The sequence below is a fragment of the Nymphalis io genome, chromosome 30, assembly GCF_905147045.1.
Source record: "Nymphalis io chromosome 30, ilAglIoxx1.1, whole genome shotgun sequence".
Taxonomy (NCBI): Eukaryota; Metazoa; Arthropoda; class Insecta; order Lepidoptera; family Nymphalidae; genus Nymphalis; species Nymphalis io.
This window is the reverse complement of record NC_065917.1, coordinates 1,018,355-1,044,841: the sequence shown is the minus strand read 5'-3', so window position 1 is coordinate 1,044,841 and position 26,487 is coordinate 1,018,355. Positions and strand designations below refer to the sequence as shown.

Genomic DNA, 26,487 nt, shown 5'->3' with positions numbered 1-26,487 from the left:
CTGATTCGATATATACTTTTGGCATTAATTAAGTGGAACAGGATGGAAAGTTTTATTATTAATAATTAATAAACTATTAAAAACTTAAATTGATTTTTATATAAAAAGGGATATTCACAAAATAATATTTATTGCAAATAATTTGATTTCAATAACTTTAATAAATTTATCTACTTTGATAAGTTGCGATCCTAAACGAATAATCTATTTTCCGAACTCCTATTGAAAAGTTATGTCATAATAAATGTCAACAAAGTATGCATTTGTCAAATAGAAAAACAATACATAATAACCTAAATTTATAAATGAAAAGATAATAATGAGACTTGCAATATTATATCGTGGCCCTAAATTAGCATTTTCACAAATAACTCGTAATCTATCAAATGAAAACGTGCCGAAAGCTTTGCGTAGTCTAAAATCAAAGTCTACTCGTAATAACGCACAGTATTACGTAGATTATTGTAGAGTTCGAGCTGTTGGTGGGAATGGGGGTGATGGGTGTGTTTCTTTTCTAAGTGCATGGTGCAAGGAACACGCGGGGCCCGATGGAGGGGACGGTGGTCATGGGGGTCACGTAATTTTTCAGGTATTATTTGATTTTAATTTAACTACTTATTATTTACGTTCCTGGGTGTCCTGACACTTGGGTCCCAAAAAAAAGTGACGGGGATGTTTATCCAGCAATTACTATTTCATATTCAGACTTATATATACCGTATAGAGAAGCAATAATTCACAAGAGGGAATGCGCTTAGCATTTCATAGTTCTGAACGATATTTAAGTGATAGGGTGTTTAATGTTAAATTTAACACACTAAAATAGTAACAACAAGGCACAATTGGCTATGTAAAGAATTACAGTTGAATAGAAAAAATATATATATTATAATATATAACAAGTTATTTATTTATTTATATTTCAAATAGGCAAACTGGGACATGGGCCATCTGGTCATTGATGTTCATGCCTCAAGCCTGCTATTACACTGACTTACTTGAAAATGGGAACACAATACTAAGTATTACTGTGTGCTAGAATATAGGATAAGAGAGTGGCATCTACCCAGGCGGGCTTGCACAAAGCCCTACCACTCGGTTTAAGAAATTGAAATAAATATATATTCACTCCCATTACAATAAATATATATAATATACTAAACCGATTTATAGCTATTTATATATAGCCTATTCGAAACAAAGTCAAATAAACAACTTTGACTTTTTGATCTTGAATAAGGTCCTCCAGACCGATTTCAGCCATGGTGGCAAACCTCAAGAGAGATTAGTCAACTGCGCAGGAGATATTATAGTGCCCCCAGGCGCACTCTCTATTCCCTAACTCTTATAATCCGATGGGACGGCAACCCAGGACCTCCGGGTCTGCGACATTTACATCTAGTCACTAGACCAACAAGGCAGTTAAGATCTTGAATAATATATAATATTAATAATGGAATTGTGAATAATGGCATTTGGAATGTTGAATACCATCTAAGTTGTTAAGTGGAATAGTATTGTATTATAAATAAAGATATACTATCGAATGGAGAACTGTTTGTAGTGCGTAACAGCTGAGTTATAAGCGAATCGCATGAAATATGAGAATATAAAGTGTATATAATACTTCTACTTTGATTAGAATAAGCTATAGCAAAAACAATTTGCTATGTATATATAAAGAACTTTTATATTATGTTTTTATTTAGACTAATATTGGTTTCGTATGATATTTCCAGGCTACACACTCCAAAAAGAGTTTGAACCATTGCAAGTCAGTAATTCAAGCTAAGCACGGTGACAAAGGTTCCCGGAAGGACTGCAATGGCAAAAATGCTCAGCACATTGTCATAGAAGTGCCACTAGGTATGTTTATATACTATTCTTTTAGAAGACATTATTATTATTATATGTCTTTGGATTTTAAAATGAAAGTGAAAGCGATTTTAAAATGAAATTGAGCCGGTTGGCGTGGTTGGTAGATACTTGCCTTTCAAGCCGAAGGTTGTGGGTTCGATTCCCACCCAGGACAGACATTTGTGTGCATGAACACCTCTGTTTGTCCTGAGTCTGGGTGTAATTATCTATATAAGTATGTATTTTCAAAAGAAAAGTAGTATATGTAGTATATCAGTTGTCTGGTTTCCATAGCACAAGCTTTGTACAAGCTTAATTTGGGATCCTGAATATTAACACTAAAATAGAACGATCGCGAATATTAACACTAAAATAGAACGATCGCGGTTAATGAAGTCGACTCTTAGACCAACTCTGCCTCAGGTCGAAGCTGGTTGCGAAAGCTTCCAGCTGGAACTACAGAACCGATTTGCCATGTTGGAAACCAGGCAGGGCATTGACGACGCCACCAATGGTCTGGTGCGTGTCATCCGCGAGGTAGGCCAGAATTACTTTCGACAAAAGAGCAATGGACATAAGTCGAAGCTCTCAGGCGAAACTCTGAACGAGATGACGAGGAGACGAGAACAGCAGAACATGACGCCATCTGAGTGTCAGGCACTTAACAGGAAGGTTAAAAAACTAATAAGGCGTGACACAAGACGAGCGAATACCCGGAATATTGAAGATGCTATAGCACTCAATAGGGGCTCAAAGGTTTTTGCAAAGTCACATACCTCCTGTTGTCACCTGACAAAACTCAGAACCATACAAGGCACAACCGTCACCTCAAAACCAGAGATTCTAGCTGAAGTCGAAAAGTACTATGGCGATTTATACTCATCACGAGTACCTCCACCTGAGTCCCACAGTGCGGATGACCCACGAGCCAGACTAACACGCCATCTATCAGACAATCTTCCCGACATCGATTTGGGCGAGATTAGGATTGCTCTCGGGCAACTTGGAAACAACAAGGCTCCAGGAGATGACGGAATTACCTCAGAGCTTCTCAAAGCAGGAGGCACACCAGTTCTGAGAGAGCTGGCTAACATCTTTAATTCCGTCCTCCACAATGGTATAACACCGAAGACATGGAGCAGAAGTGTGGTGGTGCTGTTTTTCAAGAAGGGCGATAAAGCTCTTCTGAAAAACTACCGCCCCATTTCACTTTTAAGCCATGTTTACAAATTGTTTTCGAGGGTAATCACGAATCGTCTTGCCCGAAAATTCGATGACTTCCAACCCGTGGAACAGGCTGGGTTTCGAAAAGGCTTCAGTACCGTAGACCACATACACACACTAAGGCAAATAATACAGAAGACCGAGGAATATAATCAGCCTCTATGCCTAGCGTTTGTGGACTACGAAAAAGCCTTCGATACCATCGAGACCTGGGCTGTTCTGGAATCTATGCAGAGATGCCTAATTGACTGTCGGTATATCCGGGTGGTAAAGTGTTTGTACGAAGCCGCAACCATGACCGTCCAAGTACAAGATCAGAGCACAAGACCAATCCAATTGCATCGCGGGGTAAGACAGGGAGATGTAATATCACCGAAACTCTTTACCAATGCATTGGAGGACGTCTTCAAGACGCTCGATTGGAACGGACGCGGCATTAATATAAATGGCCAACACATTACACATCTGCGATTTGCCGACGACATTGTCATCATGGCGGAGACTCTGCAGGATTTGGAAGAGATGCTAAACAGCCTGAGCGATTCTTCAAGACAAGTAGGTCTCGGGATGAACATTGAAAAGACCAAAATTATGGCAAACCGTCATGTATCCCCGAGACCAGTGGTCGTAAATGGCTCTCCACTTGAAGTTGTGCAGGAATATATCTACCTGGGCCAAACTATACAACTTGGCCGGCACAACTTTGAGAAGGAGGCTAAAAGAAGAATACGTTTGGGCTGGGCGGCATTCGGGAGGTTACGTCATATTGTTGAATCGTCTATCCCACAGTCGCTTAAGACCAGGGTCTTCAATCAGTGCGTCCTACCTGTAATGACTTACGGTGCCGAAACGTGGACACTTACCGTAGGACTGGTCCACTAATTTAGGGTCGCTCAGCGAGCAATGGAACGCGCGATGCTTGGGGTTTCTCTGGCAGATAGAATCCGAAATGAGGACATTCGCCAGAGAACTAAAGTCACCGACATCTCGCTTAGAATTAGCTCGCTGAAGTGGAAGTGGGCTGGTCATGTCTCCAGGCGCATTGATGGCCGATGGAGCCGACACGTGTTGGAGTGGAGACCACGCTTAGGCAAACGTAGTGTAGGACGCCCTGTGACAAGATGGGCCGACGATTTAAAAAAGGTGGCAGGTTCGGGATGGATGCGGACTGCCCAAGATCGGGATGGTTGGCGTTCTATGGGGGAGGCTTTCGTCCAGCAGTGGACGGCAAAAGGCTGAAAAAAAAAAAAAAATTGGGATCAGATGGCCGTGTGTGAAAATTGCCCCAGGATATTATTATTATTATATTATTATTAATTCAAATCGCTTGAACAGACTTACAATTAAATTTAAACAATCTATATTCTTTTAGGTACAATAATAAAGGATAGCAATGGCCGTGTCGTTGGAGATCTAGAGGAGGAGGGTACGATGTTCGTCGCGGCGAGGGGGGGAGCTGGGGGGAGGGGGAATAAATTCTTCCTGACGGATACAGAACAAGTAATGTTTCTTTTGTTTTTTTTTTTTTTTGTTTTTAATATAAGTTGGGTAAAGTGTTATATAATAGATTGATAAAATTGTTAAGTATATAAAATAATAGTGTCTGTTTGTCATTTCAAAACAATAAGTATAATATTAGAAAAAACTTAGAAAACTATTATTTTTGAATAAATTTGATGATTATCATAGACAAACGATAATATAATAGACGAAAATAAATATTTAATGTGAATATCAGGAAATAAATATGAATAAGCCGAGATGGCCCAGTGGTGAGAACGCTTGAATCTTAACCGATGAATGTGGGTTCAAACCCGGCCAAGTACCACTGAATTTCATGTGCTTAATTTGTGATTATAATTAATCTCGTGATTGACGGTGAAGGAAAACATAGTGAGGAAACCTGCATGTGTCTAATTTTACCGAAATTCTGCCACATGTGTATTCTACCAACCCGCATTAAAGCAGCGTGGTGGAATAAGCTCCAAACCTTCTCCTCAAAAAGGAGGCCTTAGCCCAGCAGTAGGACATTCACAGGCTGTTACTGTACAGTACTGTAATATCAGGAAAATTCTTCTAAAGCTGTTTTAAATATAATATATTTATTAATAAGAATTGTTATTGAGATAGTGATGTGAAGGTATCCTTCAGGCCCCAATGATAGCCGAGTTCGGTGCAACGGGCGAGACCTACCAGTACACACTGGAGGTGCGGTCCATGGCCCACCTCGGCCTCATCGGGTTCCCCAACGCTGGGAAGAGCACCCTTCTGCGGGCGATCACCCGCGCCAGGCCCACCGTCGCCCCCCACCCCTTCACCACGCTCCGACCACACATCGGTATGGACCTGAACAAACTTATATATTGATTTACTATTTATTAATGATTATCTACATTAATATTAAGCGCCAATAACTTTATCTGTCGCTCTGTTGCGCTTTTACGTTTAAATCACTGAACCGATTTTAATGAAATTTGCAATGAAGCTGAAACGCCAAAAAAAAAGACATAGACAATTCGTTTAATTAATACCGGCCGCAGGACGTTAATACTGTACGAGCGGTATACTGTCGTGCAACGCCATCTAGCGGCGAGTTGAGACATAGTGCATAGTATTAAAAACTTCTCCATGAAAAACACATGCATGTACAAATTCCAATGCTGATTCGAAGTCGATTAATCTCAAATAGTTACACAAACAGCCATATATATGTGTATTTTGTCTATTTACTTGCTCACCTAAGTATATACTGCTTATCAAAATTTTTTATGGTATAGGTAGGCAGACGAGCGTATGGGTCACCTGATGGTAAGTGTTCACCAACGCCCATAGACATTGGCAACCTTGGGAACTAAGATGTTATGTCCCTTGTGCCTGTAATTACACTGGCTCATTCACTCTTCAAACCGGAACACAACAATACCAAGTACTGCTGTTTTGCGGTAGAATATCTGATGAGTGGGTCGAGGAGTATAGATAAATTAATATATTCACACATTCCATGCGATTCGCCACCAGCTCCGCTGTATCGTACACCACAAACACTTCTCTATCAATGTATCTCCATATACAACACGACACTGTTACACTCGACTACTTACATACACTTTAGTTTTACTTACAAAGTTCCGATAACATGCCGAAATTGCTGCCACAGATTATATAAAGGTCGATCAATGACGTCATTACAATTCAAGGTCAAACTTCTTTATCTTTACTCGTGCTATTGGAATCAATATGTAAAAAAATGTTTAACAACGGACATGATTTAAAAAAAAACGTTTATAAAAATAAATGAAAGAGATGTAATGATGGGTAAGAGCGAAATATGGATTGCCAGCTTCCTACACAAGCGTAGCCTTCGAGTTTTAGTTGATGGTTGCGCTTCACAATTCTATGTAGTGAATGCTGGGGTCCCCCAGGGATCTGTGCTATCTCCCATACTCTTTCTTTTGCATATCAATGATATGCTCTCCCTTGGGAACATACATTGCTATGCAGATGATAGTACAGTGCATGGTGGATACCACGGACGTGCAGTGGCTGGGCGGGCGGAAACTGAGGAGAGGCGGGAGAATCTTGTCATTGAACTCGATAGGACGTTACAGCTCATTGCCAAATGGGGTTCTGATAATCTTGTTGAGTTTAATGCCAAGAAAACACAGGTATGCGCTCTCACAGAGAAAAAGTCACCATTTTACCCACATCCCTCCCTCTGTGGCATACCGCTGATGATACAAAGCAAAATCGCCATGCTGGGGATGGACGTTCGCTGCGACCTTAGTCCAAGGGATTACATCGAGGCTATTATAAAAACAGCTTCACGAAAACTCGGAGTTCTGAACAAGGTGCGGCGTTTTTTCACGCCGCAACAACTGTGCCTGTTATACAAAACACAGGTACGGTCTTGCGTTGAATATTGCTCGCACCTTTGGGATGGCTCCGCTAAGTACCTACTGGAGGCCTTGGACCGGTTGCAGCGACGTGCAATACGCATTATTGGCGACGTAAAGGTCACAAACACCCTTGAACCTTTACAATTGCGTCGCGAGATAGCAGCACTGAGCGCTTTCTATCGACTGTATCACGGCGAGTGTTCTGAGGAATTATTCTCTCTAATTCCTGCTTCCCCCTTCCTTCTTAAGTCCACGCGAGCTGGTTCTCGATGTCACCGCCTAACTGTGACATCAATTCCATCGCGCACAAAGAAATTTGGCAACTCCTTTCTTTGTCGCACTACCAAAAAATGGAATTCCTTACCAGCTCACGTGTTCCCCTCCTCTTACAACCCGGGTTCCTTCAAACGAGGCGTGAAGAGGCATCTTGCGGGCCGGCAAGGCGGTGACGGCTAGTACAGAACATTCTTCCCGACTGTACTGGCCGTCGTCGCGTTTGGACTCTACAACCACTTACCATCAGGTGGAGTAGAGTCATTTGCCATCCCGGACATATAAAAAAAAAAAAAGATAGATGTTGTTTCTCACGGAGACACAAATACTCCGTCACACGTTACACGCTTGAAGAATCCTTCAAAGCGAAAGCCGGAGTATGCTTGTTCGTCAGGACGGATGTTTGCTGTCACCGACTGCGCTGCTTGGAGGACCCCTCCTTCTCCATGTTGGTGGTACGTGTGGACCTGGTTCGTCAGAGTCGAGTCTACGTGTGCCTCTACAGATCCCACAATGGTGACTTGGAGACAAGCCGATTATTTGACCATCTTAGTCGGGTGGCAGATGCTGCGCAAGAGCAATTTCCTAACACGGAATTGGTGTTTTTGGGGGATTTTAATGCTCACCGCGAATCATGGTTGAAATCCTTCAAAACTAACCATGCTGGAAGGACTGCTCATGCGTTTGCTCTCACACATGACTTGACCCAACTGGTTGATCAGCCCACCAGGATCCCAGACATTGATGGGCAAGCACCTTCTCTACTGGACCTTCTGCTGACTTCTCACCCGGTGGAATATCAGGTTGTGGTTCAGGCTCCTCTTAGCTCTTCGGATCACGGCCTTATATCTACCAGAGAGCCACAGGCCAAGCTGCCGCCACTAGCGGTATGCAAACGTCGCGTTTGGCACTATAAGTCGGCAGATTGGGACGGTATGCGCGACTACTCTGCGTCGGTCCCTTGGAAGCAACGTTGCTTCAGTGGAAATGACCCGACAGCTAGTGCCACTGCTGTTGCTGACGAGATCATGTTGGGAATGGAATACTACATTCCTAGCTCAGATCTCGTCAGTAGGGGTACGCGTAACCGTTGGTTCACTCGTGAATGTAGCGATGCTGTATCATCTAAGCAGGCGGCATATCGCAAGTGGATCAACGGCTGCATTAGCGGGGCATCTAACATTGACTCACTGAAAGCAAACTACAATAAAAATTCCAAGTCCTGTAGAAAGGCATACATGAGAGCGGATGCACAGCGCATTGTACAGATTGGTCATGATCTTGTTTCGCATCCTAGGGACTCCCGTAGCTTCTGGCGTCTGACCAAGTCTGTGCAAAACAATTTCTGCCAACCTTCGCTGCCACCGCTCAGAAATCCGGACGGATCGCTAGCTCACAGTCCGCAAGAGCAAGCTGATCTCCTGGCTAAACTCTTTGCCGATAATTCCGTCATCGATGATTGTAGTGCGCTGCCACCTACAATACCTTCATGTGGCCATACGATGCCTGACATCAAAATCAGGCAACGTGATGTGCGTGAGGAGCTGCAATCACTTGATGTACGGAAAGCTAGCGGTCCCGATGGGATGCCAGCTATAGTGCTGAAGAAGTGCACAGCGGAGCTGTCTCCTGTGTTAACGCGCCTGTTCCAACTTTCTCTCTCTTCGGGATGTGTGCCGGAGGCTTGGAGAAGAGCTAATGTGCAAGCGGTTCCCAAAAAAGGGGATCGGTCTGACCCGGCAAATTATCGGCCAATAGCTATTACCTCAGTACTTAGTAAGGTGATGGAACGGATTTTAAACAACCAACTGATCCATTACCTAGAAGATCACTGTCTAATTAATGATCGTCAGTACGGGTTTCGACCAAAACGGTCCACAGGTGATCTTCTAGCTTACGTAACACACCTCAGGGGTGAAGCTATCGACAAGCATGGAGAATCGTTGGCTGTCAGCCTCGATATCTCCAAGGCTTTCGACAGGGTCTGGCACAGAAGTCTTCTCTCCAAGCTGCCGGCATATGGTCTGCCTGCTCAGCTATGCACCTGGATTGCCAGCTTCCTACACAAGCGTAGCCTTCGTGTTTTAGTTGATGGTTGCGCTTCACAATTCTATGTAGTAAATGCTGGGGTCCCCCAGGGATCTGTGCTATCTCCGACACTCTTTCTTTTGCATATCAATGATATGCTCTCTCTTGGGTACATACATTGCTATGCAGACGATAGTACAGTGCATGGTGGATACCACGGACGCGCAGTGGCTGGGCGGGCGGAAATTGAGGAGAGGGCTTTTTTTTTTTTTTTATAAAATAGGAAGGCGGACGAGCATATGGGCCACCTGATGGTAAGTGGTCACCAAACGCTCTTAGACATTGGCATTGTAAGTAATGTCAACCATCGCTTATATAGCCAATGCGCCACCAACCTTGGGAACTAAGATTTTATGTCCCTTGTGCCTGTAATTACACTGGCTCACTCACCCTTCGCTTTCTATCGACTGTATTACGGCGAGTGCTCTGAGGAATTATTCTCTCTAATTCCTGCTTCCCTCTTCCTTCTTAAGTCCACGCGAGCTGGTTCTCGATGTCACCGCCTAACTGTGACATCAATTCCATCGCGAACAAAGAAATTTGGCAACTCCTTTCTTTGTCGCACTTCCAAAAAATGGAATTCCTTACCAGCTCACGTGTTCCCCTCCTCTTACAACCCGGGTTCCTTCAAACGAGGCGTGAAGAGGCATCTTGCGGGCCGGCAAGGCGAAGGCGGCTAGTGCAGAACGTTTTTCCTGTCTGTACTGGCCGTCGTCGCGTTTGGACTCTACTACCACTTACCATCAGGTGGAGTAGTCATTTGCCCTCCCGGCGAATATAAACAAAAAAAAGATAGTAATGTGTTATTACAAAATAAATATAATGTAATAAAATTATAGACTAGCGCTATCTCTTTCACTCTTGTTTCTCTTTCACTCTTGTTTGGTTTCTTGGTAAATTCAAATGTATGTGATGTTGTTTTCTCGGTAGGGATGGTCCCGTACGATGACTACGAACAAGTCGCGATAGCTGACTTGCCCGGTTTGATACCCGGGTCGCACAAGAACTACGGTTTGGGTGAGAATTATACTGCTTGCAATTTTTTTTTTAGTAACAGCCTGCTAATGGTCCGCTTTTTTCAAGCCTCTACTAGTTTGGAGCTTACTCTACTACGCTGCTCCAATACGGGTTGGTCGAATTTCAGTGTAATTAGACATAAGCAGGTTTTCTCACGATGTTTGCCTTCACCGTAAAGCACGAGTTGAATTATAAACACAAATTAAGCACATGAAAATTCAGTGGTGCTTGCCCGGGTTTGAACCCATAGTGGGTTAAGATTCACGCGTTCTAATCACTAGGCCATCTCGGCTTCAATTATTATTTGAGTTATAATTTCAAAATTATAATTAAAAATATAATTTTATTTATAATTTCAAAATGTTTGTTAGAATAAAAGATTTTGTATCGTCTGTGACGTGGAATATAGATGGTATTTTTTGACAGAATTTGCATTAATAAACAAATGAAATAAAGCAGTTCGTGCTTTATTTCCAAATCACACCCCCCCCCCCCCATAAATTTGCATCGTGATAATCGCAGGCATCCAGTTCCTGCAGCACGTGGAGCGCTGCCGCGGGCTGATCTTCCTGCTGGACGGCAGCAGCTCGCCCGCTGCGCAGTACGCGTCGCTGTGCCGCGAGGTGGCGCTGTACAGCCGCGCGCTCGCCGCCCGGCCGCGCTGCGTCGTGGTCAACAAGGTGGACCTGCCGGCCGGGCGGCGCGCGTACGAGCAGCTGCGCCGGCACCAGCGCGCGCTGCCGCTCTCCGCCAAGACCGGTGCCCACCTGGCGGAGTTCCTCAGGGTCGTGCGCGACATGTACGACGCGGACGCTGCGTAGTGCTCAGTTCAGTTTTTATCGTTCCTGTTAATAAAATATTTAAATTGAGTGCCTTTTTTATTTACTAACTTAAACACTTGTAACTAAGAAATGAATTTTATTTTTTACTTAAAAAAATAATCTGAATATAATATTATCGTTTAAAACAGTAAAAAGCAAATGTTTCACATTTTGGAGCCAAACAAACACTATATACATATATAATAAAAAATATATAAAAATTTAGTAATTTAATGACAGTCAAATTTGTTTAATATTTATCTTTACATAAATATTAAACAAATTTGACATTCAATTGTGATAACGTTGGTCTATAGATAAGTTATCTGTGGTATTCGTTGTGGAATCTTGAAATATGACGTTTTAAATGTCACCGAAGTTTTTACCGGAACTTTGGAAGTATAGTTAAGTGGATATAAATTGTAAATCCTTTAACTGCCATCCCCGTAATATTAAGGGTTTTAGAAAAGATAACGCACCACCTACATAATGTTACGTAATGCTCATATCGTTAAAAACCTTGAGTATATTAACTAAGTTATATATATTATTATAATTAACTTACAGCGAAATGTGGCTAGAATACTAAAATTAAGTCGTTCAGCGGTGCGAAGAGTGTACAAACGCTACTTGGAGACTGGGGAGTATCGCCGGAGACCAGGATCTGGTAGGGGGCGTGTCACGAACCCGACCGATGACCGTTTTATTGGTTTGACGTCTTTAAGAAACCGACATCTTTCGGCTGTTGACGTTCAAGGTAGACTCCGAGAAAGTCGTGGAGTGTCTGTGAGTGAAAATACTGTAAGAAGAAGACTTCGAGAGCAAAACTTAATCCCTCACAAGCCAGCAACAGGACCAAAACTCACAGCATCCCATCGACAAGCAAGACTACAATTTGCTAGGCAGCACGTCGATTGGACACGACCAATGGGAGACAGTATTGTTCAGTGATGAAAGCCGAATGTCTCTAGTAGGCTCTGATGGACGACGTAACGTCATGCGAAGGCCAGGAGAACGCTACTCTCAGTGTTGCATTCGAGAAACAGTCCGATTTGGTGGAGGCTCTACAATGTTTTGGGGAGGTATTTCTTTGGCGGGACGCACAGAGCTGTTTTTTTTCCGTAATCGTGCTGTTAATGCTAAAACTTACATAACGGACATTCTGGAGCCTCATGTGATTCCTTACGCTGGATATATTGCACGACAACGCACGACCTCACGTCGCTAGAATTGTTAAAGACTATCTCAGGGAAGTCGAAATTCCAGTTATGCAGTGGCCAGCCAATAGTCCGGACTTAAACCCGATAGAGCACCTCTGGGACCAGCTAAAACGTACGTTTTCGAGCACGAAATCCAATTTCAGAAACCCTGAATCAACTGGAAGCTGCCCTAACTGAAGAATGGCAACAGACCCCACAGGAAGACATTAAAAAGCTAATCAGGTCACTTAATAGGCGTATGCAGGCAGTGATTAGGTCAAGAGGAGGAAACACTCCCTATTAAAGTAAGATTTAGGCACCCAAATTTAAAAACAAACGGCATAATCGTTTTGTACACAAAAAAATAAAATTGCGTAAAATTTTGTGTTTTCGTGTTTTGTCACATATTTACCTAAAAACCTATTTTTTGCGCACTATTTCTGTTTTTGTACAATCCTACAATTGCATTTTTTCATTATCAATCTTAAAAATATAAATATGTGGTAGTTTAAAACCATACGATAGCTTTTTTACAAAAAATGTAGGTGGGTCGATTTTGTTGGAGGCCAGTGTATTTAATTATATATATATAACTTAGTATACTTTATTTTCAATTATTAGTGTACTTTTAACTGCCTTGTTGTTTAGTCTAATGGCTAGATCGCGAGGTCATGAGTTCAAAATATATTGGTTCGGGCCAATAAAAAGTTATTGAGTTTTCTGTCGAAAAATTCTCAGTAGCAGCCTGGAGTCTGGAAATTAGATTTTAGTGTGTACACTCCCATGCCGTTACACTCAGAGAGCACGTAAAGCTGTTGGTCCTGTGCCTGAACTGTTTCCGGTGTCTGATTACCGCGCGATCGGATTATGAAATGCTTCTGTATTTGCGCACACACATGTGCACCAAAGCAGGTTTTTGTCACAAACCCTCGTTCTTCAGGCATCTCCTGCCATTAGAACATTTTTATAATATGTTTAACGTTTAGACCAAATTACTTATTAGAAATCATGAGCATGCTTAGTGAAACAAACAAAATATATTGTATAGTATTTATTATATAACATTTGAGCTAGACGGGCCCCGGGGACGGCAGCTCGGCTGATAACTTCTTGCTTTTCTTTGTCTTTTTCGGTTGGATTTTCATCTGAAAAAAAAAATACATTTAAATCAGATAACGATAATGATTTAAGTTATTAATAAGTTAAAACTTGTATGTTAACTGAAATTTGTGTGAAATACCAATTATTGTCACTAGGTGGCGCTATTTTCACGCCTCTCACACGCATCAAATGCACGTGACTTTAACAAAATTACTTTTTAATAATAATAATAATAATATCCTGGGTCATTATTCACACACGGTCATCTGATGCCAAACTAAGCAGAGCTCGTACTATGGAAACCAGACAACTGATATACTACATATACTACTTTTCTTCTGTAAATACATACTTATATAGATACTTTAAAAAATACTACTCAACTATATACATAATAATGGACTCTTAGAGTAGTACTGTATAGTGTGTTTGTGTGTTTGTGTATTTGTTTGTGTGTGTGTGTGGGGGGGGGGGGGAGGTATGTACCTTGTAGTGCACCTCCCGCACGTGTCGGTAGAGCGACGAGTACCAGCCGAAGGCGGCGCTGCACTGCTCGCACGAGTAGGGCGTCTCGCTCGTGTGCATCGCCACTATGTGGTACTTCAGCTTGGCCGCGTTCTGCTTACACGGACAGTCATACGCGATTATTCGACGTGATTAATAAAGATTAGATTAATAGCTGAAATTGAGAGAACCCAGTGGTTAGAACGCGTTAATCTTAACCGATGATCGTGGGTTCAAACCCGGGCAAGCACCACTGAATATTCATGTGCTTAATTTGTGTTTATAATTCACCTCGTGCTTTACGGTGAAGGAAAACATTATGATGAAACCTGCATGTGTCTCACTTTATTAAAATTCTGCCACATGTGTATTCCACCAAACCGCAATGGGGCAGCGTGGTTGAATAAGCTCCAAACCTCCTCAAAAAGGGCCCAGCAGTGGGACATCCACAGGCTGTTACCGGGTTACCAGGATACCAGCTTATCCATTGTCAATTTACTTGTTTAAACAGCAATACTTAGTATTGTTCTGTTCCAGTTTGAGGAGTGAGTGACATCTTAATTCCCTAGGTTTATTACAGAACCAATATCTATGGTCTGTCTATGGGGGTCCACTTATCATCACATGACCCTTGCCCGTCTGCAGTTCCGAGACTAGCAATGTAAAAATCGTAGTCGATGCTGACCCTTGGGCTAATAAGCTCCCACTCCTAATAAATTTAACTGGAGGGAGAAATAGGAATATTAATAATTTACAATAAAGTCCTATTAAGTTTTCGTTCAAAATAAAAAAAAAAATCCTTGTTGCCAATTAATCTTAGTGGAATTCTGGATTGCTAAACTGGTCTTGTCCATGACGGGATCTTCAGAACTTTGCAGTCGGCATACAGAATATAAAATAGACTTTAATGTCAGAGCACTAAGAGTCATAACGATCGAACGCCCCACCTGATAGGACTTCCCGCAGACGTGGCACAGGTTGTCCTTCTTCTCCTTATTCCTGTGTACGTTCTGCATGTGCACGTAGAGCGACGTGTGGCACTTGAACGGCTGCAACACACGGACACGCAATCACAATAAGCGACACACTTGTTAGATATGAGGTTCACAGATTTTAATCAAATAATAATGATGTATACTGTCTTAATAATAAGGTTATTATATTTTTTACAGTTAATTTTGGGAACTAAGATGTACCGGTTTGAAAGGTGAGTGAGCCAGTGTAATTACAGGCACAAGGGACATAACATCTCAGTTGCCAAGGTTGGTAACGCACTGGTTATGTAAACAATGGTTAACATTTCTTACAACACCAATGTCTATGGGCGTTGGTGACCACTTACCATCAGGGGACCGATATGCTCGTCCGCCTTTCTATTATATAAAAAAAATGTCCCTTGTGCCTGTAATTACACTGGCTCATTTGCCCTTCAAACCGGAACACAACAATACCAAGTACTGCTGTTTTGCGGTAGAATATCTGATGAGTGGGTGATACCTACCCAGACGAGCTCGCACAAAGCCCTACCACCAGTAAACATAACAATCTAATCTAGAATGTCTGTAATGTGTAATGACAGCTCGATGCCCCCCCCCCCCCGCTCACCTTGTCGCAGAGCTGACAGCGGAACTTGATCTTGTTGAGGTGTTCCCAATCGACGTGGTCGCGCAGGCGGGTCTTGTTCACGAACCGCTTGCCGCACTCGTTGCACATGAAACTGAACGGAACGAATGTCAGCCGACGACGTCTTACGTCACAACTCACTACACGGGAACTGAGAGAGTGAGCGTGATGACGTCAGCGTGAGTTACGTCAATGTGAGTTAGTGTGCCGAGTAAGCACAGATGGCCTAGTGGTTAGAACGCGTGAATCTTAACCGATGATCGTGGGTTAAGCCCGGGCAAGCACCACTGAATATTCATGTGCTTAATTTCTATTTATAAATCATCTCGTGCTTGACGGTGAAGGAAAGGATCGTGAGGGTGCATGTGTCTAATTTCATTGAAATTCTGTCACATGTGTATTCTACCAACCCGCATTGGAGCAGCGTGGTGGAATAAACTCCAAACCTTCTCCTCAAAATGAAGAGGGGGAATTAGCCCAGCAGTTTTTTTTTATAGAATAGGAAGGTGGACGATGGGCCACCTGATGGTAAGTGGTCACCAAACGCCCTTAGACATTGGTATTGTAAGAAATGTCAACCATCGCTTATAGCCAATGCGCCACCAACCTTGGGAACTAAGATTTTATGTCCCTTGTGCCTGTAATTACACTGGCTCACTCACCCTTCAAACCGGAACACAACAATATCAAGTATTGCTGTTTTGCGGTAGAATATCTGATGAGTGGGTGGTACCTACCCAGACGAGCTTGCACAAAGCCCTACCACCAGAATAAATAACAGCAGTGGGACATTAACAGGCTGTGACTGAGTTAGTGTGCGTGAGATCGTTACACGAGCGCACGTGTTCACACATCGACTCTCGTGAGTGACCATGACACTTACATTTTTTTTATAACACTTTAGAATCGTCTCAGATAACTTTAGATTCTCCACAGAACTGACAATATAGACTCTTGTAGTAGTTAATAGTTTTCAGCCAATAGTACATAGTTAATAAAATACAATTATATATTTTTAAAATAGGTAGACGGGCAAATGGCCACTTGGTGGTAAGTCCACTGCCCATAGACAATGGAGCTGTAAGGAATATTAATCATCCTTTGCAATAAATGCATTACCAATTAATGGAATTATAATGTTATGTCTTTATAGTTCCCCTGGCTCACTCACCGATCAAACCGGAACACAACAATTAAATTTTTATCATCTAGACTCGTACTATGTACTCGTACAATGTGTGTGCGCGTGACTCACGATAGTCTTATTGAGTACGTCCTATTTATTAATGTCTTTTTTGACATTTTAAATATATTGATAGACCAAGTCAATTTAGGGGGGGGGGGGGGGAATGTACACAAATAATTCTATCGAGATTCGATAGCTACTAATATTTTGACATCTAAAAACTGTAGAACAGTAGTCATTGCGCTCTCCGATCGGAGGACCTAGCGCGCCGTGCCTGCATGTGTGTGTGTGTGTGTATGTGTGTGCACGTGACTCACGTGAAGTCGGTCTCGGCGACGTGTATGCGTGCGTGTGTGTGTGTGTGCACGTGACTCACGTGAAGTCGGTCTCGGCGACGTGTATGCGTGCGTGTGTGTGTGTGTGCACGTGACTCACGTGAAGTCGGTCTCGGCGACGTGTATGCGTGCGTGTGTGTGTGTGTGTGCACGTGACTCACGTGAAGTCGGTCTCGGCGACGTGTATGCGTGCGTGTGCGTGTGTGTGTGTGTGCACGTGACTCACGTGAAGTCGGTCTCGGCGACGTGTATGCGTGCGTGTGTGTGTGTGTGCACGTGACTCACGTGAAGTCTGTCTCGGCGACGTGTCTGCGCGACACCCGCAGGTGCTGCCGGTAGGTGGCGACGGACGCGAAGCGCTTGTCGCACGTGCGGCAGTGCAGCTCGCCCGAGTCGCGCGCCTGGGGGGCAGACACAAGGCGGGCTGTTTTAAGCCGTTTATCGAATGTCCGGTTATCCAGTGAATGTCCGGTTTACATTGATCCAGTATTTCGATTACTATAATTTGGGAGTTCATCAGCAACTCCCGTTATGTTGCAGGTGTCCTTGACCGACGGTGACCACTTCACATCAGGTGTACCGTTTGCGTTTTTTTTAACGCAGGACTGATGGGGAACATCAGTTTCTTACAGATTCTTTTCGTTACAGACTGCTTTATGAAACAACGGTAGACTCCACATCCGGTTTGTTGCGTTTAACACACTTACCTTATGACTCCTCATATGCCGTCCCAGGTTCGATTTCCACTGATAGACTTTCCCGCATCTCGGACACGGATATCGGTTCTGTCCTTTGTGCAGTACGCTGTAATATAACGACAAACATTCAATAAAAAATATTTACAAGTTGTAATTACACATGCTGCCGATAGATGGCGTTAGTAATTAATTAAATCGCGCTTCAATAGTTCCTCAACCGATATTGATCAAATTTGATATAAGGCAAGTTTGAACCCCAAGGCTATTTTATACTTAACACCCAAACACACAGGAGAATATACTAAGAAATCAGTTGCGTTTTAATATAAAACACACATAGATAGAAAAACCTTATTCAAAGACAGGATTTAGCTGAATCAGAGGCGTTTCAGAATTTAAATAAATTAATAAAACGATTCGTAACTAGTTGACATATGTATAAATGAGCCGTCCTTATAAGAGCCATCTATGTTTAACCATTTATATACAATGTATATGAGTGGTGACCGCTTACCATCCGCTAACCCGAGACTAATTTATAGCAAGACGGACTTACTTGAGGTGATATCTGTACGTCTTCCGTGAGCTGAAGATCTTTCCGCACTCGACACACTGCGGCTTCTCCGGCAGCTGCTCCTTGCTGCGCGGTCTCACGCCGTTCTTCTGAACCGTCTCCTGGAACAGCGGGAACAAAAGAATAAGTATGTGCTGTGTTGATATGTTATCATGATTTCACTTTATATCAATTGGGCTCTGTGCAAGCCCATCTGGATAGATTTGTGTTCCGGTTTGAAGGGTGAGTCAGTATAAATGCAAGCACAAGGGACATCATAGTTCCCAAGGTTGGACATGCATGATAACAATGTCTATCAGTGGTGTCCATTTACCATTAGGTGGCCCATCAGCCAGTTTAGCAGCCTCTTATAATAGCTGATGCTGCCTAGGCATTGTGTTATTCATACCTCAACTGTATGTTCACTCTCCACATGGCTCTGTAACTCCGCCTCATCTTTGAAGATCACCCCACAGTCCTTACATTTAAACTCGTCAGTCTCATTCACAAACCACTTCTTGCTCTCTGTCTCACTGTCAAGGCACTCCGGTTCAACGTCGCTCGCTACTTTTATTGTCTTCTTTACTTCTAAATTCTTCTTTTTTAACTTGACTTTTTGTTTTGTTTTCTTTTTTGTTATCTGTCGAAAGATAAAAGATAAATTAAGTGTTTATTTTAATTAAACAAACAGGCAGATAATGGGTCACCTGCTTACATTGACACTGTATGAAATAATAATCATATACATAGCCAATACACCACAAATTTTGGGAGCTAAGATATTTGTCCCTTGTGTCTGTAGTTACACTAGCTCACTCAAACCCAAACAATAATAAGTATTGCTGTTCGGTGTTGGAATATCTGACGAGTGGGTGGTACCTAATAAAATGGGCTTGTACAAAACCATACAACAATTTAATATGATGTTTAATTTAGGAATAAAAATTAAATTTATAATGTATTTAGCCTTATATATTTATTCCTTCTTAGAAATAATCAAACCAGTAATACAGTAACAGTAACAGCCTGTGAATGTCCCACTGCTGGGCTAAGGCCTCCTCTCCCTTTTGAAGAGAAGGTTTGGAGCTTATTCCACCACACAGCTCCAATACGGGTTGATAGAATACACATGCGGCATATTTTCAATGAAATTAGACACATGCAAATTTCATCACAATGTTTTCCTTCACCGTCAAGCACAAGACGAATTATAAACACAAATTAAGCACATGAAAATTCAGTGGTGCTTGCCCAGGTTTGAACACAGGATCGTCGGTTAAAATTCACGCGTTCTAACCACTAGGTCCTTCTTCAAATTACTGTTTCATAGAACACTAAGTATAAACCTCTTGTATTTAAATATCTTATAGACTTACCTTTTTAACTTTCTTATTTTTAACATCGTCGTCTACAACTAAATCATTTACAAACGTCTCCGGCTCGTAGTGAGTTTCATCGTTGTCCGTTATTTCATCTTTAACATTGAGATCATCGATTTCAACTTTAATTTCACTCTCCGGATAACTAATACTGTGTACGGAATGCATTTGTAACTTTGGAGGCTTTTTTATAACATTTTTAAAGTCCGTCGTATTCTGTAATTAAGAAATTACACATATTAATTACATGAGCAGACTAAGGTAGGAGAGGGTAATGAGATTTTGCATAAAGTTATTTAAAATGACGATATTCAATTTTAAATCTTTATGCTTAATTTTTACCCTAATAACGAAAGTTGAGGATACCAAAATTATTTACAATATTAACTTATGCTTATTCTAATATTCATCGTCATTCATTATAAGCATTTAAGGTAAGGCAAAAATTTAAATCCACAACTTTATATTGCTGCTCCAGTTGGAAGAATGAGCATTGGTAACAACAAGCAAAGCAGGGATAATATATTATTTCCTTTGGTTGTTAGCTTGAGGCCGGAGTAAGAAATGGTTAACACTTTACAATACAAATGTCTGTGAGTGATAGCAGCTGCTTACTATAAATGCCCAATTTGCTAATGCATTTCATTACTAATTTTTTACTCTTTTTATAGAATAGCTGATGTTAAGTGGTCACCACCATATAAACATTGACTGTAACACTGTAAGAAATATTAAAAATTCCAAGCTGAAAACTGGCTCACTCACCCTTCAAACCGGAACACAAAAATACTAAGTACTGCTGTTTTGCAGTATAATATCTGATGAGTGGGTACCTACCCAACTGACACAAAGCTTGATTAACAAACTATATACTAATGATAAGACTTACATAATCCAGTAATTCTTTATAGCAGTATTGCGCTTGCCTCTTGAATTTTAAAAAGCGATGTAACATAGCCTTACACTCCCAGCAAATACGGATGCTAACAGACAACATGTTCTCTGAAATCTAATACATAATGGTTTTTACATAATTATACTTATTAAATACTATATGATTTGGAACAAGAAGAATAATGGCCGACGATTATATGAGACCAAAATTCTTTTGAAGATTTTATGTGATGACTAGCTACCTGTACCATCTCTGCATGAGTCAAATAACGTCCAGATAAAATGTTTATATCATAATACTTCATATAAGTTTTGCTTTACGCATCGCAGGCCAGTAAAACTACATAAATACGAAGCAGTCATCCTGATTTTTTTTCGAAATCTTTAGCAATTATCGTCATATTTCAGCCAATTTACATAAAACTATAATGAATCATACACCTAAACCTTCCTTATGAATCACTCTGTCTATTGGTGATAATCGTATCAAAATCTGTTCGGTAGTTTTAGAGTTTATAGACAGACAGACGCGGCGGTGGACTGTTTTATAATATGTAGGGTTATTGTTAATAAAATTTTTAATAATAAATCATTGGTGTCTTTATCCACTCCTGATAGGAGATCAATCAATGTTAAAAAAATAGACACTTCGTTATCTTATTACCGCATAAAATATTTTTGTTCCGAAAACGAAAAACATTCCAAAATATCATAATATAAGGAGTAATTTAATAATTAGACAGTCCTTTAATTGAGATATATATCTTATTCGCAACAAATCATTTTAGTTTACTAAACTTACAGAAATTTCATTTAATATTTGAATATAAGGCTGTTGCAGATCGGTCCCTTCGATGTAAAACAAATAACGCCCTGAGCATAAACAGGCTGTGCATAATTCCTCCATTTCTATGTTTTAATAACTTCCTTAACTTTCTTTAAGTTATATTTATTTATGTTTAAAAAAGTATTGATTGTATTGTTTTTCGTGAAAAAGTTTAGCGTCCTCTTGTAAGTTGCAATAATGCATCCTTTGTCATATATGAGAATGACGTTAGGAGTTAGGACTTAGGGCTTTGGCGTTTGATAAATGTTGCCAGTTTACAACGCCACTTTGTTTTGTGTAATGTATAATCCAGTGTCTAAAGCGTATTGCCTGATTAGCGTATACATTACTAAATTGCAGCTTAAAATGAACAGAAAGATTATTAAAATACAGACTTTGACAAATGTAATCAGATGAATTAACTTTGATTTATTCTGAAGAGAACGTACGAGGATGCTCTGGTGCATTCACTTGACTTACTCTAATCGTGATTGATTACGTGTAGAAATTGTAAATTATTAATCTGATTACATTTTGCCCAAGTCTGATAAATATTTTTCATTTCATATTTGTTATAAACTATTAAAAGTAGTAAAGCATAGCTTTCTTCTTTCTATTATTTTTATTTCATTTTAATTTTGTTAGTTAGACAATGAAACACGCATGTTTTTAAATTAAATATCGAAATAGGAGGTAAAGTAATTAAAGCTACTGCATTGTGAGTTAAGCGTGTATATAAGCGTGAATAAGAAAAGTTATATGCTTCCTTTGATATGTCATGAAATAATACTTTTTTTCGTCCTTAGTTTAAATATTAAAATAGCATATGAGTAAAAGTCTGCCATAGGTATTTTTAATTTACTAATTTAATAAACTAATTAACTTTTGACGTTCAAAAGTATATAAAAACTTATTTAAATAAAAATATTTCTGTTTTTAAAAAAGTAAGCGTCAATTGATATTTTTCAAACATTGCTAGAAAAAAATCTAATTAAATGTGAAATTTTAAAAATACATGAATATAAAGCCCAGGACAAAATGCATTTGGAGGAATTACTGAACGCTTCTCTCGATAGAGCTATCCAGACGGCGTTCCAAACTCTCCTTTTGCATTTATGTCCGAGGGTATCAAACTTTGTAACAAGCATAAAAATTGAACAGCTAAATCCCAAGAGGTCGACTTTTTTACACTTTTAACTTTTTTTTATTTGGATTAGTGAGTAATTAATATGGCTGTCGAAAAGATTTACGAAGATGATGATTATGTTATAGTCAATAAACCGTTTGATATGTTCATAAACTCAAATAATGAGAATGAAAAGGTAAGCCAGCTTTAAATTTCTAAGCAGGTACCTCTCTAAATATAAATTCATTTCGTATTAAGATCAATCAAATACATTTTAGGTTATATTTTTGTTGTTATTGCATAGCTTGACGTTGACATTATTTTTTTTTTACATATCTGGATAGTGGATACAAGTCTTACTGCTTATACAGTTGATTGTTTAATTTCATGGATTTTTTGACACAATGACTGTATACTTAATCTAAACGAATGTAAATCGTTTTCTTACCGTCATGAAATTACCCCAAATATAGATTTATAGAAGCTTTAACATAAGTTTGTTTTTATGTAAAAAAACAATTTATTCTAGTTAATGGAGTTTCAATACTTGGATTAAAATTTTATAGCTGTCTCACATATTTTAGTTACGTCATCCATTCTCGATGGAAAATAGCTAATTACAAAGCAGGTATTAATAATCAGGGTAAAATAGACTGCTATACAGTGACGGCACATGGCAGACGCTCTGTTATGAAGTCGTTTTTTTTATTGTAGAGTTAGGCGGACGCGCATATGGGCCACTTGATGGTAAGTGGTCACCAACGCCCATAGACATTGGCATGGTAAGAAATGTTAACCATCGCTTACATAGCCAATGCGCCACCACCCTTGGGAACTGAGATTTTATGTCCCTTGTGCCTGTAATTACATTGGCTCACTCACCCTTCAAACCGAAACAACAATACCAAGTACTGCTGTTTTGCGGTAGAATATCTGATGAGTGGGTGGTACCTACCTAGACGAGCACAAAGTCCTACCACCAGTAAATCATGTTTCTCCGCCGCTCTATGCTCCCATATGTGTGGCGCGTATATATACTTCGTTTTTATATACTATTTTATTAAACACCATATTTCTGTAGTTATAAATTCTTTCAATAGCCGTTCACTTGAATATTTTACATCCCTCCTACCATATCGTTTGATTTTTCATTGAATTTCCAGAACACAGTAGCTTGCCACATCGCGTCACACGACTCCCATCTCTCAACGTCATCGAACCCCTTACATTTCGCCCAACGTCTCGATTATTCGACCAGTGGCGTTCTTTGTATAGCAAAGACTAAACAGGCGGCTGCTAGGGCCGGGAGACTCTTTGAGAAGAGGCTGACGAGGAAATACTACGTGGCTGTCTTGCGACGGCATCTTCAATTTGACGTGGCTGATATTAAATACGCGATTGGTGAGTAACTGGTTCGCTCCTAGACTGTTTGTTCATCTCAAGATGTAGTGGACGATGGAGCGAGCGAATCTATTTAGTGACAGTTCACTTCATGTTTGAATTTAAGTTTGTACATGCCCGGGAATACAGTTGCCGGCAGCGAGTTTAAAGTTTGATGTGCACATTATAAAGCAGTCCCCAAAGCGTTCTGGTCTCCGATATTTCGGTTATAGAAGAGGGTTTGAGGTTTTTGGGGTATCCGTAACGCCATCAGTAATTATGTTGCGATTGTTAAAAGCTCGCCCACATTCTGCCGGACGGATTGTAACGAAAATAGAATAATACCTAATACGCTTCGTATTTCAAGGAATAGGATAAAACGTATCTATTTTATGAAGTAATCGAAAGTACATTAATATTATGAAATCCATAAGGTAGCAAAGTAATAAAGTCTATTTACGCGTAATTTTTCAGGAGAAGATCTAGCAGCGGAGGGCGTCCACAGGATGGTGGCGGTGACGGGTGGCGGGGGCGGGGGGGCGCGCGCGGCGCACACGCGGCTGCTGGCGCTGGAGGCGGGCGCGTACGGCGGGCAGCCCGCCACCGTGGTGCTGCTCAAGCCCATCACGGGTGAGACTTGCTGACTGCCGAAAATCCTCGGTTGGGAGTTGACCTTTGAATTTTCCTGAAGAGAAATTCTCAGTAGTAGGCCAGAGTTAGGACTGCTTACACTCCCGTGCCTTGGATGATATATGAAGCGATTGAACCGTTTCCGAGTGGCTCGTATTAAGGCTCGATTCGATTCGTCGTAATGCCGTCTGCTCTCTGGTTCAGGTCGCCCCCACCAGTTGCGGGTGCACTGTATGTCTGTCGGTCACACGATCCTCGGCGACTACACGTACAGCGACAGGAAAGACACCGCCCCCCACCGGATGTTTCTACACGCTACGAGGTGTATATTTATCTTTTTATAATATATATATATATATAAAAGCCGAGATGGCCTAGTGGTAAGAACGCGTGAATCTTAACCGATGAATCGTGGGTTCAAACCTGGGCAAGCGCCACTGAATTTTCATGTGCTTAATTTGTGTTTATAATTCATCTCGTGTTTAACGGTGAAGGAAAACATCGTGAGGAAACCTGCATGTGTCTAATTTCATTGAAATTCTGCCACATGTGTATTCTACCAACCCGCATTAGAGCAGCGTGGTGGAATAAGCTCCAAACCTTCTCCTCAAAAGGGAAAGGAGGCCTTAGCTCAGCAGTGGGACATTAACAGGCTGTTACTGTTCTGTTATAATATCCTGGGACTTTATTCACACACGGCCATCTGATCATAAACTAAGCAGAGCTCGTACTATGAAAACCAGACAACTAATATATATATTTTATTTTACGTACAAAAGTCCGATAGCGACTTCATCGACATTAAATTTAATTATTTCGCAAATCCATAATGAATACCATAGATTATTTTAGATCTCGACCAATTACTGGTGGTAGAGCTTTGTGCAAGCTCGTCTGGGTAGGTACCACCTACTCATCAGATATTCTACCGCAAAACAGCAGTACTTGGTATTGTTGTGTTCCGGTTTGAAGGGTGAGTGAGCCAGTGTAATTACAGGAACAAGGGACATAACATCTTAGTTCCCAAGGTTGGTGGCGCATTGGTGATGTAAGCGATGGTTAACATTTCTTATAACACCAAGGTCTATGGGCGTTGGTGATCACTTACCATCAGGTGGCCCATATGCTCGTCCGCCTTCCTATTCTATAAAAAAAGAATACCATAGATTATTTTAGATCTCGACCAATGATACCGCATCAATTCAAGGTCGAAGTTGTTTGTTTGTCTATACTCTTGTGGTCGGAATAGACTATAAATATCTTTTATCTTCCTCAGGTTAGTTTTACCGTTTCAAAGTAGCACGCTGGACATCCAGACACAGGAACCGTTTTTCACGGACGAACGGTTCGCGTCCAAATGGAAGTCTGACAGGGTTTTGTTTAAGTACAGGAGTAAAGAGGACTTCGCGTCCGTTTGTGACGTCATCGATGAGAACCTCGCTGATGGGCTGCGGTACGAGGAGTTTTGTTGTCGAGAATGAATTGTGATGAAATAAATGTTTTATTTTCTTACGTTCATTATTCTTATAATAATTATTGACACACACGCAGATAAAAACACACACGCATATATATATGCGCACGAACAGACATTTTTCTCAAAAGCAATATGCTTTTATTCTTTATATATCGGTTTATGGCGGTGTATTGAGAGATGGTCTGGCATAGGCCTAGGCATAAGGTTCTGCATTTCCGTTTTAAGTTAAGAATATGTCAAATCTTTAAAAAGTATTTAATTATCTATGGTCTCCATCTTTCAAGTATTGACAGTCCAGGAGGTAACTCTGGCGCCATATAAATAGCGTACAGTTGTAACCGTAACAGCCTGTGAATGTCCCACTGCTGGGCTAAAGGCCTCCTCTCCTCTTTTTGAGGAG

The 26,487-nt window shown here is 41.0% G+C and overlaps 3 protein-coding genes across 3 annotated transcripts; 2 read left to right on the top strand and 1 right to left on the bottom strand.

Moving 5' to 3' along the window:
* Nucleotides 1–270: 270 nt before the first annotated feature.
* LOC126780039 (mitochondrial ribosome-associated GTPase 2) lies at nt 271–11,224 on the top strand. The gene is made up of 6 exons (XM_050504290.1): nt 271–589; nt 1,740–1,866; nt 4,454–4,581; nt 5,233–5,419; nt 10,269–10,355; nt 10,878–11,224. The coding sequence occupies exons 1-6, from the start codon at nt 320–322 to the stop codon at nt 11,174–11,176; spliced, it is 1,098 nt and encodes a 365-aa protein (XP_050360247.1). The 5' UTR covers nt 271–319; the 3' UTR covers nt 11,177–11,224.
* Nucleotides 11,225–13,411: 2,187 nt separating this feature from the next.
* Nucleotides 13,412–21,680, bottom strand: LOC126779982 (zinc finger protein 383-like). The gene is made up of 11 exons (XM_050504214.1): nt 21,451–21,680; nt 20,644–20,763; nt 19,752–19,970; nt 18,785–19,015; nt 18,379–18,497; nt 17,832–17,928; nt 17,410–17,525; nt 15,586–15,697; nt 14,928–15,029; nt 13,963–14,094; nt 13,412–13,520 (listed from the first exon to the last, which is right to left on the bottom strand). Exons 1-11 carry the CDS (start codon nt 21,553–21,555, stop codon nt 13,446–13,448), a joined length of 1,428 nt encoding a protein of 475 aa, XP_050360171.1. The 5' UTR covers nt 21,556–21,680; the 3' UTR covers nt 13,412–13,445.
* A 778-nt stretch (nt 21,681–22,458) lies between these two features.
* On the top strand, nt 22,459–26,128 carry LOC126780090 (RNA pseudouridylate synthase domain-containing protein 1-like). Its single transcript, XM_050504355.1, has 5 exons — nt 22,459–22,796; nt 23,764–24,001; nt 24,455–24,610; nt 24,815–24,932; nt 25,887–26,128. Exons 1-5 carry the CDS (start codon nt 22,704–22,706, stop codon nt 26,089–26,091), a joined length of 810 nt encoding a protein of 269 aa, XP_050360312.1. The 5' UTR covers nt 22,459–22,703; the 3' UTR covers nt 26,092–26,128.
* Nucleotides 26,129–26,487: the final 359 nt, after the last annotated feature.

Excerpts from the sequence above, each read along its gene's own strand:
- LOC126780039 (XM_050504290.1), top strand. The coding sequence starts at position 320 with ATGAGACTTGCAATATTATATCGTGGCCCTAAATTAGCATTTTCACAA. Across the intron at positions 1,867-4,453 it reads TGTCATAGAAGTGCCACTAG|GTACAATAATAAAGGATAGC; the intron begins GTATGTTTATAT and ends ATATTCTTTTAG. Across the intron at positions 5,420-10,268 it reads CACGCTCCGACCACACATCG|GGATGGTCCCGTACGATGAC; the intron begins GTATGGACCTGA and ends TTTTCTCGGTAG.
- LOC126779982 (XM_050504214.1), bottom strand. The coding sequence starts at position 21,555 with ATGGAGGAATTATGCACAGCCTGTTTATGCTCAGGGCGTTATTTGTTT. Across the intron at positions 19,016-19,751 it reads AAAATAAGAAAGTTAAAAAG|ATAACAAAAAAGAAAACAAA; the intron begins GTAAGTCTATAA and ends ATCTTTCGACAG. Across the intron at positions 15,698-17,409 it reads GTCGCCGAGACAGACTTCAC|TTTCATGTGCAACGAGTGCG; the intron begins GTGAGTCACGTG and ends CGTTCCGTTCAG.
- LOC126780090 (XM_050504355.1), top strand. The coding sequence starts at position 22,704 with ATGGCTGTCGAAAAGATTTACGAAGATGATGATTATGTTATAGTCAAT. Across the intron at positions 24,611-24,814 it reads GCTGCTCAAGCCCATCACGG|GTCGCCCCCACCAGTTGCGG; the intron begins GTGAGACTTGCT and ends TCTCTGGTTCAG. Across the intron at positions 24,933-25,886 it reads ATGTTTCTACACGCTACGAG|GTTAGTTTTACCGTTTCAAA; the intron begins GTGTATATTTAT and ends TATCTTCCTCAG.